This window comes from Gossypium hirsutum, chromosome A12, assembly GCF_007990345.1.
Source record: "Gossypium hirsutum isolate 1008001.06 chromosome A12, Gossypium_hirsutum_v2.1, whole genome shotgun sequence".
NCBI classification, from domain to species: domain Eukaryota; kingdom Viridiplantae; phylum Streptophyta; class Magnoliopsida; order Malvales; family Malvaceae; genus Gossypium; species Gossypium hirsutum.
Genome location: NC_053435.1, coordinates 77,681,776 through 77,699,668, shown reverse-complemented (window position 1 = coordinate 77,699,668; position 17,893 = coordinate 77,681,776). Strand labels below are relative to the sequence as shown.

At 32.5% G+C, this 17,893-nt stretch overlaps 1 protein-coding gene and 1 non-coding gene across 2 annotated transcripts; both read left to right on the top strand.

Moving 5' to 3' along the window:
* Positions 1-3,712: 3,712 nt before the first annotated feature.
* Positions 3,713-6,495, top strand: LOC107921881 (2-oxoglutarate-dependent dioxygenase 21, chloroplastic). Its single transcript, XM_041084165.1, has 3 exons — positions 3,713-3,892; positions 4,256-4,503; positions 4,863-6,495. Exons 1-3 carry the CDS (start codon positions 3,713-3,715, stop codon positions 5,431-5,433), a joined length of 999 nt encoding a protein of 332 aa, XP_040940099.1. The 3' UTR covers positions 5,434-6,495.
* Positions 6,496-10,522: 4,027 nt separating this feature from the next.
* LOC107933973 (uncharacterized) lies at positions 10,523-13,603 on the top strand. The gene is made up of 7 exons (XR_005906144.1): positions 10,523-10,727; positions 10,881-10,919; positions 11,021-11,158; positions 11,555-11,694; positions 11,815-11,921; positions 12,567-12,682; positions 12,864-13,603. It is a non-coding gene; the product is annotated as an uncharacterized protein (transcript).
* The last annotated feature ends 4,290 nt before the right edge of the window (positions 13,604-17,893 follow it).

Here is a 17,893-nt window from a genome sequence, read left to right as displayed (position 1 = left end):
CATTTATCTATTATTATTATCACTTTATTTCTTTTCTTTTATTTATTTCTCTTACAATAATAGTTATCCTATTATCCATAGTAATGATATCACCTATATACATATATTAGTCTCATATACATCCACTAACTCCATTTGACTAAAATCAAAATGGACTATTTACTTAAATAGTCCTTGTAACTATTTCTTTCTTATATTTAATTTAGTCTCTACTATTTAAATTATCAATTTAATATTCAATTACTTCTAAATAAATTCCTAAAATTTTAATATTAATATATATTTTTTTAAAAACTTGACACACACAAAGGCGGGGTCCCGGAAGTATATTTCCCGACACCCTTGACTCTCAGGTCGTTACATGTTTAGGTTCTCATACCTATCATTGATTAAGAAGTGAATCCAAAACCTCAATAAGACAATGTTGAACAACTCCTTATTCAAAATGAGGTAATTGTTCCAGAAGAAGAAACTCAACAACCTCAAGAACGAATGTTATTAAAAAGGTCCATTAGAGAAAGGGTTATAATGGCTTTAGTGGAATATTTTGACCTTAAGTTGCATCAGATGAATATTAAGTTAATGGTTTCTCAATGGTAACATTGATCGTACATTTATATAGTGCAACTAGAAAACTTTGTGTTTGATGATGCAAAGTTAATGATTTGCAAATTAAATAACTTCATCTATGGACTTAAGCATACTTCCCGTCAATAGTATTACAAATTTTACCAAATGATTATCTCATTCAGTTTAGAGATTAATTTTGTCGATAATTGTATATACCATAAGTTTAGTGAGAGTAAGGTTCTATATTTGGTTTTATATGTTAATGACATACTGCTTGTCAATAATAAGTATAGTCTTAATCAATGCCCTGAGAATGATTTTGAGATTACAAAAATGCATAAGATTTTTTACATTTTAGCAGTGGGAAGTCTAATGTATGTTCAAGTTTGTATACATTGGAATATTGTGTACAATGTTGAGATGTTAGGCAGATATTTTAAGCAACCCTGGTTTGGACCATTGGATAGCATCCAAGAGGGTTTAAAGGTATTTTCAGAAAACAAAAAATTACATGCTCACATATCTGAGATCTAATCAGTTAGAGATTATCAAGTATATAGACTCCGATTTGATGGAATATGGATACGAGTTTTAGTCACTAAGGTGCAAATTGTAAAAACAAATTGCAGTCTTTTATTCCAATAGCAACAGGAGCACATTAAAGTCAAAACACATAGACTTTAAGTTTTTGGTTGTTAAAGTAAAAATTCAGAGTGGTTAGGGGCCTATAAAGCATGTTAGGCCAAACTCCATGATTACAGATCCGCTTACTAAGGGACTACACCTAAGATTTTTCATGAGCACATTGCTCATATGGGTGTAATATCATTTAAGGATATTTGGTTTTAGTGGGAGTTCGTACTTTTAAATGCTTTTATGTTATAGACACATTTTTAATTATTTTAGTTTACGAATATTAAGTTTATTTTCTGTAGAAATAAAATTTATTTGGTTTATTCACACTCTGATTTTGGTAAGATTTGATCTCACTAAGGTTTGAGGAGGACCAGCTGGAAATAGACATGTTTAGATCATATTGCATGTAATTTTTATGCTAGACATCCATACTTGATCTATGTCATCATTTGGTTGTGTTAATATACGTGATCATGGTTGGATTTAGTTACGATATATGTAACGAAAGTCGCATTGGTTCTATGTTAACATAATTAATAAACGAGATTATTCGAATTACCTTTTGAATATGATAGTAAAATTTTGAGCTCATAAAGATATATAATGACATGTAATTATAGAGTAATTAGTATATATATATGGTTTAAGTGAGAGATTGTTGGAAAATATGGACATCACATATATAATAAGAATAATTACATATTATTATTTACTATCATGATAAATTAGTCCAAATTAAAAGTTATCTAATTTAGTTAAAGTTTTATTAGGTTTTAGTTATTAAATAAAATGTGTCAAATATGTATAGATACTCTAATAATTAAATTCTAATTTTATATTAGATATTATTTACAATTCTAACAAACCTCACTCTCGGTGATGCGGCGGCATTCCTTGAGAACCACTGGGGTGAGGAAAAGCTCCTTGCGGATCATAGTGTCGTTTTTTAGTTGGAATTATTAGCATAACAGAGCTTACCTTCTGGCTTGAATTCCAACTCAAAAACTCGTGGCCGAATTTTCCTTTGTGCCCCACGTAGTAACGGAGGTAAAGTTCTCCGCCGTCCTCGGCCGCCATTGTTTCCCACAGATTCTCGACCAAACAGTAGAGTAACGAACTCCTATCGAAGGGAAAATGGATGGGTATTGCCAAAATTACAAGTCTTGGGTATGGGCATGATTGATCCGAGCCACCCAGTTCACAGGACGATCTGTGGTGAATCATGGGTATGGGCAAGAGTGGGTTCATTCATGGCCTCACTCAAAATTGAAGCCCGTAGAGAAAGAAAGAGAAATTGGACAATAAGGATAAGCCTTAACCCAGCAGCAACTGAGAATTATGGTTCTAGACTAGTCTACCTGTTCTTTACTCTGTTTTTCCATCCAATTTATGGTAAGCTCCTGCTGACTGCTGACTCAACAACTATACAATTAACCTGACCTGGTATTCTGTCTTTTCAGCCACCATCTCTTCCATCAACACACTCCTCAATTTGCATAGCGAACAGATGTGAGTTCTCCACTGGCTTTCCCCAAATCAGAGGCATGAAATTTGAACGAAATACATCACCTGGTCTGCATGCACAAGTACTGCCCAATAAAAAGCCCTCCTTTTAAGCCAAAACCTGTGGGCAGTTAAAGACTTAAGTCTTGTCGGCTTTGACATTGGCTAAAGTCCAAACTGATCCTGAGATTTGCGCACCAATTGTAGTAAACAAATTCATGTAGTAAAAATATACTGTTTTTTAGTAGAAACATGGAGTAAAGTCCGTCGGAGTGTGGGTTATGTTGTATTCAACAAACAAAAATGACCTGAGACCACCGACTTGCTTGCGGCTCTTCACTCCTAGGCCAATTTTTTCCAGTTGAATTCGTAGAGAAGAAACAGAGGGTTAGTGATGTAATTTCATCATCATCTTCATATTCAAACAAGGTAGACGCAGCAGCATAGAATTGATACAAATTCAATGTTAACTACATCAGTATATCATACCAGAATAAGTTAAAAAATATATAAATATTTTAATTCTTCCACTAGTTTCCACATGAACAAATGCCTCATGTCTGACGTTTATAAATATGGTGATATACTAAAAACTTCTTCAAGCTCCATAATTGCGTGTGTGGGTGTCACAGCCCCCAAATGTACAGCGACTTTGTTTTCGGTACCCATTCAGGTTTAACATCATAGCGTTTTCGCGTGGGTCCCGCGTTCACCTTTGTCCTTTTCACGCCCTCATGCTTAAAGTTCTTCTGTGGCTTCTCTTGCTATATTCTTCTTTCCTGCGCATTTATGAACACGCAACATATAATGTTTAAGATCACAGCTCCATATCAATATTCATTGCAACTGTACATAACCTGATAGTTACGTCTAGCATATAAATAGGAAGAACAGGCTGCTAAAACTGATCATTCGCTATTTACTAGCAAAGATATTTCAAAGTATGGAAGGAGAGGGAGAATGCTCGGATAACCTATTTACTAGTGTAATGACACTTACCAAGATGAGGGTACCTCATGTGCCTCAACGCTATGTTCTTCCTCCATCGCAACGTCCGAACCTTACACTTGACCTCACCACAACCCTTCCCATTATAGACCTTTCCACCTTACACCATGCTTCTCAAAGGTCTCTAACACTTGATACTATACAAGGCGCCTGTAAGGAACTTGGGTTCTTTCAGGTATCATTCAGGGTTAGCAAGTTTAGTTTACTGTAGCCCCAAGTCTACATTAGTGTAACTGTATTTTTTTCAGCATATATTAGATAGATGTTATGAATGTTATTTTGTGTGTTTATCGGTTTAGCATTCCAACTGAATCACACAATATGTATGTGGGTGTATGAGTTTAAATTGAAAATTTACAGTTATACCATATATGTTCTACTTGACACCCCAGACAACAAAGCACAACATATATATGGGGGATGCTTGCTTACTGAAAAAGCTTCAATACAATTTATATTACATATAATAGCAAGACATCATAATTCATGCATGCTAATATAATATTGTCCACATAAAAGCACGCACATTTTTTTTTAGGTGGTTAACCATTGCATCCCTCTCCCCGTCATCCATGACGCCCTTGCTGCTGCAACAGAGTTTTTCAACTTGTCTCTCGAGGAGAAAATGTCTCTATTATCAGATAATGTGCATAACCCCGTAAGGTATGGTACTAGTTTGAATCATGCAAGCGATAAAGTTCACTATTGGAGAGACTTCATCAAGCATTACTCCCACCCTATTTCTGATTGGATCCATCTATGGCCTTCAAATCCTCCAAGTTACAAGTAAGCAAGCCATCATTATCTTGGATCTCTTAAATTATTTGTTAGAAGCAATTACCTTCCATCTTAAGGGCAAAATTGGAAACAACACAAGAGGAGCAATTCTGATTGGTACTTCATAAGCATAAGTCTTAAATGTGGCTAAAATTGGCAGCTTCTAGGTCTAAGAACTATAATGCATGCCTTCCAAATCTTCCAGAAGGAAGAAACAACAAAAGAGGAAATAGAAAAGACAAATTATAGCTTCTCCTTTTGTCTTTTTTCTTTTCTGTTGAAGCAACACATGGTTTCCGTTTTTTATGCATTTCCAATCATTCTCAAACTATTGTGATGCATTGACTTTAAACTATTTTTTCCCTAAGGGATAAAATGGGAAACTACGCAAAGGCAGTACAAGTGCTACACAAGCAACTGATGGAAGCCATCTTAGAAACTTTAGGATTGAACTTTGGCAACTTACAGAAGGAAATTGAAGAAGGCAATCAACTAATGGCCATTAATTGCTATCCAGCTTGTCCTGAACCAGACCTCACATTAGGTATGCCACCACACTCAGATTACGGAACGCTAACTGTCCTGCTTCAGAGTGGCCCAGGGCTACAGCTACAGGACAACAAGAAGAAATGGCTCTCTGTTCCATTTGTTGAAGGCGCCTTACTAGTCCAATTGGGAGATCAAATAGAAGTGATGAGCAATGGACAGTACAAGAGTGTTGTTCATCAAGTGACTCTAAGCGCGGAGAACAAGCGGTTGTCCATAGCAAGTCTTCACAGTCTACCTATAAACAAGAAAATAGGACCAGCACCAGAGCTTGTGGATGAGCAACATCCTGTCTCCTACAACGAGTTCAGTTTCAGAGATTTTCTTGATTACATCTCAAGCAACGACATTGCAGACAAAAGATTCATTGATTCAATTAAGAAGTCTGTATGAAGGAAAAGCAACAGAGTTTGTGCTCATACATTAGACTTTTTAAAAGGCAAAACGCCTACAAATGCTTTTAGCTTTAATCAAATATGTTATCGGGTATTTATGCATATGGTTAGGAGAACATAATACCATTAAGAATAAACTAGCAAAGTGTTTGTGTCCCCACCTCCCTCAACTTGAGTGGCAGAAATCTTTATGTCAAAGCAATAAATTATCCAGGTTTTTGCATCAATATTGGAGTCAGCAGTCACACACGAGCCAATCAACAAACAAATATTTTATATAAAGTACTCGAATAGGCTCTTCCATTCCAAGCACAATAGTAGAAAGGTAAGAATGATTCAGTTCTTTTTCGGTATTTGTGTTGCCTCCTGAATTCTAAACACTTGGTAAGTAATAACACGACTCAATTGCAACCTTCAAAGCTTTGCTTGGTAGGAAGGATAGAAACTGAGTATGGATGCAAAAACTTTGAATCTAATGGTTAGATCCCATAACTTCTTTCATCGGATTAAACACTTTTTCTGTTCTTACCCTTCTCTATCCTTTTTTCACCAAGCAAAAGCCCAAGGCATTCTAACAACGCTGTCCAGATATAAATGTAATTAATAATTTTAGTGCTTAGCATATCAAATCATCTCATTTACACTTGGATTTATTTCACAGCATTTTTAGCAATCATTGTTCAATAATCTATCCTAATCTAAAATTGAAGTTCAATTGCCACTCTTATCTTAGTCCCAAAATTTAAAAAAAAAAAAACCCTAATATTTCTATCTCCAATTTTCATCATATTCAGTTTTTTTTTTCTCCATTGATTGGAATCCAATCAGCTCGTTTACTTAATTACTTTCTGAATCCATCTCCACTATTCCTTTTCCACAAACTCCTAATTAAGGATATAATCGCATAATGTGAAGCACAAACGAGCCTAAAACAAACACTAGGGAGATTGGATTTTTCTCATGTTAATCCAAATTTTACCACAACTTAACAAATTAATCTGAATCACTTACAAAACATGTTGAATCACTCAAAAAAAAAATTGAGGTCTAAAATTCAAATCACTTACTCATACATCAAACGCGCTCAAAATCACCCCCATTTTCCCCCTTATGATTCCGGCGAAGCTCTCTGTTTACTCCGTTTCCTCCTTAGTCCGTACAGTCGGAGGAAAAATAACATTTTTTTTAACAGCTGTTTTCTAAGCTCATACGTTTTTTTTTAAATTGATATTATTATTTTACGTTCCATGGATTTCATAACACGATGAGACGTGTTATCGGTCAAGTACTTGAGTACGTGTGTAAACACGTTAGTCATCGAAAATAGCTGGTTTAGATTTGGTGTGGGGCCCAGCACAGAATTTCGCTCATAAATAAAGCGCCACGTGTCGAATGATGATGTGGCATGATCCACGTTGAGGAAAATGAGGAGATCAATATTTGATTTTTTTTTCCAGATAAATTTCTCGTAATTATGAAAAACTGGCTTACAATTAACATGACGTAACATTTACGTGTCATTTCCGTCAGCTTCCTTTCTGAAATTTGCTTCCGTGGCTCCCAACTTTTACAATTTTGCATCTACATCCTTTTTTCAAACGAGGGGGCCAATGCCAATAATAAAAATTATTAACTTATTCCCTTTTTTTTTTAAAGTATAGTTTGCAAAGTTGTCTCACTTTATTCATCAATAAAATGTAAAATTATTTATATAGTGATGAATTAGAAATTTTGATTTATTTAAATGAATTGAAATTTTGTTAATTGAATTAGCCAAACAAAAAAAAAACCAAAATAATTTCGATTAATTCAGTCAATTTTCAATTAATCAAATAAAATTACTCCAAAATCCAAAATATTTTATAGAGACATTACATTTCAGGCTGATAAAGAAAAATATATACAAATTTACATAAATTAAGTTACACTCAAAGCACCATTTTGTTGTTATCCTAATTGAGGGACAAAAAATTAATGGCATTGACCCTTTTTCATAGCGTTATTAGTATATGCAAATTAATAACGCTGTTAACAACCATTATTAAGATAATGACATGATTTTTTTGGTTGATTTCTCATAGTAAAAATTCATTTCATTACTTTAAAACCAAATGTTATCAATTTTGACCTGTAGATGTACTAGGTTAGGTCTAATTAAATCAAAAGGATTAAATACAAAATTTTTATATAATAAAGGCACTAAAACCTTAATTAGATCAATATTTTTTACATTAACATTAACCAACCCAACTTGGCACATCATATGCTAACTTCAGCAGCATCATGACTTGCTCATAAATTTCACTTGTAAGTTGATGGTAGAAGTGATAGTATAGTGCCTGCGGGGTTGAACTCATCAATCAGGATTTACCTTCTAGTCAAGTGGTAGTATTTTTATTTACGAATATTGTATAAGGGTTTGAGTTTCAATCTTACCAAAGTTAAAATATTAAAACATTTTGGGTGAATTAGATACCACGACAAATTTCGAGAATTTATTAAGTCTCTTTATGAAGTTGGGAGACAAAATCTGATATAACCAGATATACTATGGGCACAAAACAAGACCCGAGAAGAAGATAACACCTTCGTGATTCAAGAACAGCTCCCTTCAATAGAATTATTTTTAGTAAAAAGATAAAATAAAATGGGATTATTACATTAAAGCATAATTTAGCATCATTGATTGAAAAAACTCTTAAAAAATGATTCATTCCTCGTTAGCAACCTTCAAATTCTTTAAACCTTGTAATAAAAATGGATTAGTTTAACCAGAGAACGCCCTTCACAGTCTTTTAGTTGCTTCCACTGTAAAAAAATAAGGAGGAGATAAAGGTTTTTGGTTACCTGGTTTCTCAAGTCCAGTTAGCATAGAAGATGATGAATCATGTTCTATAGAGCTGGCCTGAGTGACACAGGGAAATTAGCAGCAAATAAATTTGTCTCAGAAAATAAAGCAATAAATTGCAATGATTGAAACTAAAAGGAAAAAAACTTTTTTACACGATTCCTACCCATTTAGATTAGAGGATACTACGTATTTAAGCATGCTTGAAACCATGTCCCGATCATGATCATTTATTAGTTCATCCATGCAAGAGATCCAGTGCAATTCAGACAAAGCACAAAAAAGTGAAAAACAAAACCTTAAAAGGGAAACATGCAACGAAAGAAATCCCACATTCATCCCAAATTCAGACAGCCCTTTTAAGTTGATAGAGGGTTTCACTTCTGGTAAAAGTGCATAATGAACGAGTATTTATACATATAGTATGTGAAGAGGAAGAAATGCCAGCTTGTTTATTAGTCAATGCTAATATTGTTGTGTTTCCATGTCACCAATTCAACGTAATGAATCTAAAATGTCTAGTATCGGACAGCTTTGAAACGACAAAGATGTTGGATGTTTTCGACAGTAATATGAAGCTGTCAAGTTGCAGTGTGTGATCAAAACCACAAGGTTGGGAAAAGAAAAACAGAGATTTCGGTAACACGGTAATCAAAGGAAATCACATGGCTAGCTGGGAGAAGGAAAAGTGATGAAGATTAAAGGAAGAGCACATGGTCCATGTGTCTGCCCACCCCTGGTTTTATGTCCCACTTGTTCTTTAAGGCGTCTTAATGGCTGACGTTAGTCCATAAAAAGGTGATAGTGGGAGGAATTCTCATTCATGTTCCAACTTTAAATATTTGATTAATCATCATAATGTTACATCATCATGCTGCTAAACCTTAACCAACCCTCACGTTTCTACACATGATGTTTATGTCATCAAATTCATATTGCAAGCTTGAAATATACTCCCCACACAACCAACTTGACCCTGCCTGGGATGTTTTAAGAACCCCAAAATTCATGCCCTAAAATCAACAATTTGGTCCAAGGCCTCACCCAAATAAAACCGCGCCACTCGAACCTAGACCTCTAACAAATTTATAAGCTCAGGTCTAGTCTGTATTATAGATGTTAAACTCGAGCTCGACAGTATTAAATTTTTTATTTTTATATAATTTTTAAAAAATATATATAATACATAAAAAAATATTAAAAATATTAAAATAACACTAAGATAGGTGCAGCTTAACAAGCAAATGCCTCTAAGATAGTAGTAAAATTAACAATACAACAATAGTTATACAATATTTAAATAATAACAACAAAATAGTGGCAATATAATAATGAAATGACAGCAAAACAGTGGGAAAACAATAGCAAAACAATAATGTTTTAGCCAAAAATTTACGTGAGGCCTGACCCGTTTTCTAAACGAGCCTTATTTTTTGCCCAAGCCCATTTTTTGAATCTATATTTTTATTTAGACCTTCCTACTTTTTAAGCAAGTCTTTACGCCGGACTGAATGGCTCAACCCATATACAGTACCTACTTCTATTGCCTTTATATCACATGTACCAAGATATGAATAGCACTAGAAAAAAAAACATGTATAGCAAGAATTAGAACATATCCGGTTGGCTTGCCATTCTGCATGCAGAAACAATTTTAGTGAGCAACAAGATGGAAAACCCGTTGATAGGAACCAATTACGACATAGAGGTAAGTTTTTGTCTATGATTCATAAGCACCACCGGATTGACTTTGTGAGTAAACAGCGTTATACTTTGACTCCTAAATGCCAATATTTGTAGTAATCATTCTCATTTTGTTATCAACAAATATACAGAGTCTAAAAATACCTAGTATAATTACTCATTAATATATGATGATGCAAATAAAAGTTTTTCAATGTTCAATCAATGACATCGTGCATGAATAGGGAAATATATTCTATAAAAATCACATAAAAACCTCGAGAACATGGAATATATATTTAGTATATCTGTTAGTAATGTCAAAAGTTTATATATTCTTCTATACTAAAATCTCTAGTAAATAAAAGTTTAAGCATATAGTTACTACTTTTCTGAGAAGTCGAGATTAAGTTACGGAAAATAAAATGCAGTTTCACTATGAGTCATCATTTTAAATCAAAACGCTGCCGTTTAGGGCAAAACACTCTTTTTACGACCTATCCATCACTGTGCCCCCAATTTAAATGTACCACATAACTTAATTGCATACTGAACAAAAAGTTGGTTATTTTAAACCTCAAATAATAACCCCCCCCCCCAAAAAAAAAAGAGGGAAAAAAATGGCGGAGGAAGAAGAAGTGAAGATGGAAGTGGAGGCGGTGCAATCTGTTTATGGTGATGATTGCGTCATCATTGAATCGTATCCGCCGTACCTTCACCTCCACATCAAGCCTCGCACTGCCGATGTTTCTTCCCAGCAGGTAATAATCGATGAATAACAACATAATGGTTCGTAAAATTAGGGATTTAATTTCCGATTTCTTCATTATTTAATTTAAATACAAAGAAAGGATCAAATTTTTGAGATAGATATTGGATTTAATTCAATCCTTTTCTTTATTATTCCTTTGCAGTTTGTGGAAGCAGCTATTGGAATTCGAGCTAGCTCCCAGGTATTTTTGGAACTAGGAATATGATTAACTATATTAGAGAAATTTTGATTTGAAGTTATATTTTCCGGATTCTTGTTACTAACTTTCTGTTTTGATGGCAGTATCCTAAGGAGCCTCCTCTTGTTTATCTTATAGATTCCAAGGGTCTTGATGAACAAAGGCAAACACTTCTTTTAAGTAACATAAGAGACAAAGCCTGTGAGCTCCCTTCTTGTTTTATGCTTGTAGCACTTTGTGAGGTAACCACAGTATTGTAATGTGGATTTTTAATTTTAATTTTATTGTTGTTTTCAAAATGTCTGAGAAATTCGAATGAGGTATATTGGTGACTAGAGCATGGGAAAATTTTAGTTGGTATATATCAAGACTTCATAAACCTTTTAATTATGAATTATTTTTTTATAGCTATAATGATTTGCTAATTTTGTACTTCGTATCAAGCTTCCGAGTGGTACAAGTCTTAACCAGATTATGCACTTCTGCCTTTTGTAGAATAGTTATAGGAACAACTAGACTGGTGAAATGGATAATTGTGGTTTTGTGAATTTTTCTAACTTGGAAATTTAAATGGCTATCTTTATAGTTTATTGGGTTGTGGAATTTTTGCCAAAATTTGATTCAAAACATATTTCTAGGAAGCGGTTGAGAGGCTTTCCGCAATGAACCACCCTGATGGCGATTGTCCATTGTGTTCATATCCTTTGGTGTCAGAAGATGACCAGGCAGAAAGGTTGCCTTTTATGAAGTTGATGTCTTGTTTTCATTGTTTTCATAGGTAGAGTACACTTTCTACTTCTATAATTTTTACTCATTTCTAACATTATGTTTAGGTTCGTGTTCCTGCTTTATTTTCATTGTTCTTTTATGTTTTCATGTTTATTTTCCTATATTCCAGTGAATGCATTATTAGATGGTGGAATTGGCTTCAAATTGAGAACAAGAATAATGCTAAGAATGTCTCTAGTGCAACTTTACATTTAAGGAACGGAGGAGATCAACAAGGTATGTTTAAGTCACTGTGCAAATTAGAAAACCGTCTTTGATCTAAATTTTCTGCATGTTTTTGAGTGTTGTACAAGTTCCATTTGTTGAAGAATTGTGAACATGCAGTGGCAGATCTGTATATACTGTTATCATATTTGGATCGTTTGCTCAACAGCAAAACATGCCTAAATACTTAAAATTAAAATGGATCAGGATATTATCTCCACTATGGTTGAACGAAATTACTTTGCTCAAGGAAGAAAGATAGTCTGGTGATTAAATTCAAAAGATTTATGTTTGTTAGGATAATTTCCAACTTCTCTTGCAATGACCGTTATTTCGTTTCTATGTTTTGATTTTCAGAAATGATTTTCCCTTCCTATATGAATGTAAGACAGGTTTATATCAAATAATGTGTTAAAAATGATAATCTTTCTTACTTATTTACTTATTCAAAGATAAAATGAAATGCAGTTACTTTGTGAATTTGTTAGGGCACTAAGTTGTACATTTGTTTTGTGGTGAGGTGCAAATGAACACTAACCATAATTGAAGTAAATATACTGCTAAAGGTTCCATGTTATTTATCACACTTTTTGGTTCTAATCTAAGATCTTTCATATATTAATTTTCTTTATGATTTGCTTGAACTCCTATTTTTAGATAGGAATGGAGCTGTAGAAGAAAGCATGGGGAATTGTCCTGTTTGTCGTAAAGTTTTCCATGCCAAGGATTTTGAACATGTGCTTGACCTGGTTGGCTCTCATTCTTCTCAACTGGTATGTCATCTGATCTTTAATAGATTCTGTGAAAGCTTACATCCATCTTGTATTGTCTTTGATACTTGATCCAGTGGAAATTCATGCATGTGCTTGATTTTATACTTCCATGTTTAATCAATTAATTTTAATTTTATTGGAAGTTTAATGAATCTGACATCTCATTTTGCTTGGGTTTCAGAATGCGGAGAAAACCGAAATTAACGTTGATGAAATTCTTCTTCATTCAGACTTAGAGAATATGAGGCAGAAATTCTAGGCTATATCAAAACTACAGCAGGAAAACTGTGGGTTGATTGGATCAAAGTCAGAGCAAGTGGTGTTGCCTAGCATAAATCCTCAGAATACGTTCGCATTGTCTGAGCAGACATCGGCCAAGGAAACAACTGGGCAATCACAAAATGGTGCAGCAGCAAATTCTAGTAGTTCGTCGACTAGGCCTTCCACCAGTAAGCACTGGAACTCGGGCACGAGGAGGCAAAGAGCACCAAATTCTCGAAAACATGTAAAACAATGGGTTAGAAAAGACATTGGTGGTGGTGCAGATTAAAGCCGATTTTCGTCTACGAGTTGATAAAAGACTTGCGCGTTTGTTCATGTTTGTATGAAGTAACAATTTTAGCATGAGGCGAAGAAAGAAAGAAATTAGACAAATGCAAACAAGAGTTATTGAGTCCAAGTCAAGGTTGTACTTTTTGAGACAGTGCAACCCACAAAGCTTAAACCATGTTTGAAAAAGGTTAGAGCCCAATATTGTTGAAACCAAATTTGAGACAGGGTGTTCCAAGAAACAGGTGTAATCTGGGTCAGGTCTAAGTCCAGTGGATTATTTATGTGGTTGACCCACTCTCTATTAAGAGCTTAGGTCATAATTAATTGATTCGGTTCGTTATTTTAAATTAAAAATCTATATCTATTTCATCATAGGAGTAAAATAATTACTATAGAGGAATTGTCTCTTCTACTCGAGAAATAAGTAAATTAATCTTAAATCAAATAGTAAATTGGTAATTTTTGTTAAAATTTTATATATTTTTACTGTTAAAAACTGATGTGGTTGACGAAATAATTAGATATTTACATTTGGCATGCCACGTGTATATCATGCTAAGCCAATTTGCTCTTTATCTAGCATATATAGACTAATTTATTTATTTATGGAGTAAATGAAACAAAATACAATCTAATTCAAAGTACTTAACAATACTTTTACCTAACAGCTTGTAAAATCAAAGTAATTACCTAACAGCTTATAAAATCAAAGTAATTGTTATGCTGAGTTGAGTTGATGAACCCATTTTTTCTTTATTTATATTCATAAGGAGATAAAAAAACGGACATAAAAGCAGTTCAACAATGCTATAAAACAATGCTGAAAAACATCATTTTTTTTATGGTGGCAACTCAGCCAAAATAGATATTAAAAAAATCACTTTTATTTCTAAATTTCCAAATTACATTTCATCCCCAATCTTCACAAACATTATATGTTTAAATCCTTTAAAATATATAATGTGGGCTCAAAAACATCAATCTAGTCCTTCAAATTAAGCTGCAAAAGTAATTAATGACTTTGAGAAAGTAGGAAAGGCAGAAGCATCTAGGATATGAGCGCAACATCAAGTTCATACTCACAAGCGTGACTACCGCTCACTTCTAATAAAAAAAATTAACAGATTTCAGTCATCATCTTCGCTTTTTTTTAAATAAAAAAAATTGCTTAAGCAATAAAGGGTTTTGTACTTTTGTTTGATCCACGTGTTTTTTGGTGGTAATAAACTCTGTTAACTTTCTTACCACTGCAGTTTTTCTTTTTCAACAATATCAGGCCACACACACGGGGCTGATTCATTTTTTCACATTTATACCCGAAAAATTAGGGTAAAAAAAAAACATAATACAGGTGTTTTTTTCCCTATAGTTAGAAAAATAAGATGATTCGGGAGAGAGAAAAAAAAAGTTTCCTGCTAGCCGTGTTTTCAGTTAACATTTCAAACTATAAAAATGTATTTTCTTTTAATTAGATATTAATGATTTTATCCTTGAGTCTCGGGTTCGATTCTTCTCTTATTTATATTCGTATTTTTTTATTTCACGCTTTTTTAAAATCTTTTCATTAATAAATATATTATTTTTAAGTTTTTTAAATTCATTTTTTAATTAATAATTATTTTATTTATATAAATAAAATAATAAATATGTAGTTATATATTTTTTTATATTAATCATTATGTTAAATATATTTTATTTTTAACTAATTTGTTTGATATATTTTTTTATGTATATATTTTTATATATTAAATATTTATTTTCTCCACTTATATTTTGAGTATAGTGATTTTTAATATTATAAAATTAAATAATTATTTCAAATATTATTATTATTTTTATATGTAAAATATTTCAAATATTATTGTTTTTTCATCTACATTGTGGGTACGGGTAAATTCTAATATTATAAAAATCAAAATTAATTTTTATTATATATATAAATAAAAGAGTTATAAATTTAAAATATGAATTAAAATACTTGAAAATAATATATTTATTAATAAAAATATTAATTTAAAATTTTAAAAAAATTAAAACAACATGAAATAGAAAATAGAAATGTGAGTAAGAGAAGAATCAAACTCAAGACTCAAGAACGGCACCACTAATATTAAATCATCTAACCAAAGGAGCTGATATATTGAAAAAAAAATGCATTAAGTAAGAAAGTGTTTTCCGACGTTTCAACTGAAAATGCTTCATAATGTTTCTCTCTCCAAAATCAATCTACTTTCCTAAATTTGAGAAATATGTTCTAAAACCAACATTATTTTCTAATCTAGACCAATTTGTTTTCCATTATTATTTTTAACTAAAGCATTCATGTAAATCTAAAATATTATGGAACAAAAGTTAGGAGGAAATTTGTTCATATTTGGTTATAGATGAAAGCATGGATGAAAAATAATAGTAAATTAAATTAAAGCGAAAAGTAAAACATTGCTTTATTGACTTAAATTTTGGTTTTGAACACAAAGAAGCTAGCAATGCAAAATTCTTTCACTAAGAAATGCACTTCTAATATTCCCACTAGGCTGGAAACGGCAACATTCATGTGAAAAACCCCTATTCGATTTGCATAATTTTATTATTTTTTAAAAAAAAATATATTTTTAATCTCTCTTAATTTCGATTTTGAGTAAATTAGTCTCTTTAAAAATATTAAAGCAGTCGATTGAGTTTTAGCTTAATTGACATAAGTATTATTGCCAATGCAAGAGGACATGGATTCGAGTGCGCTGAAACGCATTATCCTCCTATTTATGGGTCAGGAAGAGACTAAAGGTAGTTCTAAGCATTATGTCAAAAAGAACAGATATAACCAGAATTTATAATAAGATTCAATTTGATCTTCATTTACCAAAGACGTCTTTTTATTTATTTAATTTTTTTTAATCTTTTACTTGTATACTTGCATTGGCTCATGCATGTGTCACGAGCTGCGGATCAAAACTTGTGACGAATGCACACAAATCATCCCGTGGAGGTTAACTGATCAAATGGGGTTTATTTAATCCACTTGAGCTGGCCTAATTCGTGGAATACATGAAAAAATCCATCTACTTGTAGCCTTGGTGGCCCAGTGAAACACGATTAGAGTTACCAGAGCAATTATTGTAAATCCTAAGGAATAAAGATGTATAGAGTTAAATTTCTTAGGACTCTAATTTTGTAGATAGACACTAATTTCAGTCATTGATGTAATTTAATTTGTACCGATGGATCTGAGATAGCTCAACTATAAATAGAGGTCATCCCTTCATTTGTAATCATCTCATTGTACTTCACATATTCATGAGTTAAAGAATATATTTGAAGGCATTTACTCAAACACCTTATGTGCATTGCTTTTTTTTATAGTTTTTCAATTCTTTCGTTGCTCTTTCGCTTTGAGTTGCTTCCGTTATATTTCATTGCTTTAGAGAATTTTCGTCAGAATTCGCATGTTTCAAGAGTTAGGCTAACTTAGATGAAAGCCAAAAAAAAAAAATCGCACGATTTATTAAACTAAAATTCTAGCTCTATGAAATATGCAAGGAGGAATTGCTAATTGATTGATATGATAATTAATATTTTTTCCACGTTTAATTAATTTATCCAAAACTTTGATCATTTATAAAGTCGCATGACTATGAGTTATGTTCTTGGGGTGCTACACTCTGTTTTTGAATTTAAGGGATAAATTTTGGCAACATAAAAAAAAATTCCTCCTTAATAGTTTAGGAAAAATCATTTTATGAACCTTAAACTCTAAACACTGACACTAAATTCTAAACTCCAAACCCTAAACATTGAACATTGATCTCAAATCCCAAATTTTGAACTTCAAACCTTAAATCACAAATCTTAAACCATGAACTTGAACTTAGACCATGAACCCAAACCTTAAACCTCAAATCCTAAATATTGAATCTCAAACTTCAAACCTTGAACTCGAACCCCAAGTTCAAGGTTTAGGGTTCAATTATGGGGCTTAAACTTTAGTGTTAGGGATTCATGGTTTGGGATTCAAGTTCAAGGTTTAATGTTCAGTGTTTGATTTTGAGGTTCAAAGTTTAGTGTTTATGGTCTATAGTTTGAGGTTTGGGGTTTGAGATTTAAAGTTTAAGGTTTAGGGTTCAAGGTCAATGTTTAGGTTTGGGTTCGGGTTCTAAGGTCCAAGGTTTGGGTTCTTGGTTTAAGATTCAGGGTTAAAAATTTACCAAAATTATGTGTTAATGACATGAACAAATTATTGAAATGTCATTAAATAATCGAAAAGAGACCATGGATAATGTGGTGAGAAGGATCCATAAAATAATTTCTCATAGTTTAGAATTTTTAAAAATAAAGTAATTTTTTGAGACGTATTTGTCTCTTCTTTTTCCCATTGGAAATTTTAACGAAGAAAGATATATTAGAAGCAATGACGAAATAATATATATTGAGAGATCAAGATAAAAAAAATAGTGAGGGATCTTAATATGAAGGGTCTAAATTTAAAATTTTAGGGGTTTAATTGAAAATTTTAAACTTTAAGAGACTCAATGAGAAATTCCAAAAAAATTGAGAGATTTAATTAATTTTTTTTATAAATAGTATAGATATAATGAAGATGAAACATGATGATGAGTGTTAGAAATAGTTTCTTCCTCATTCTTTTCCTTGGTCAAAAGATAC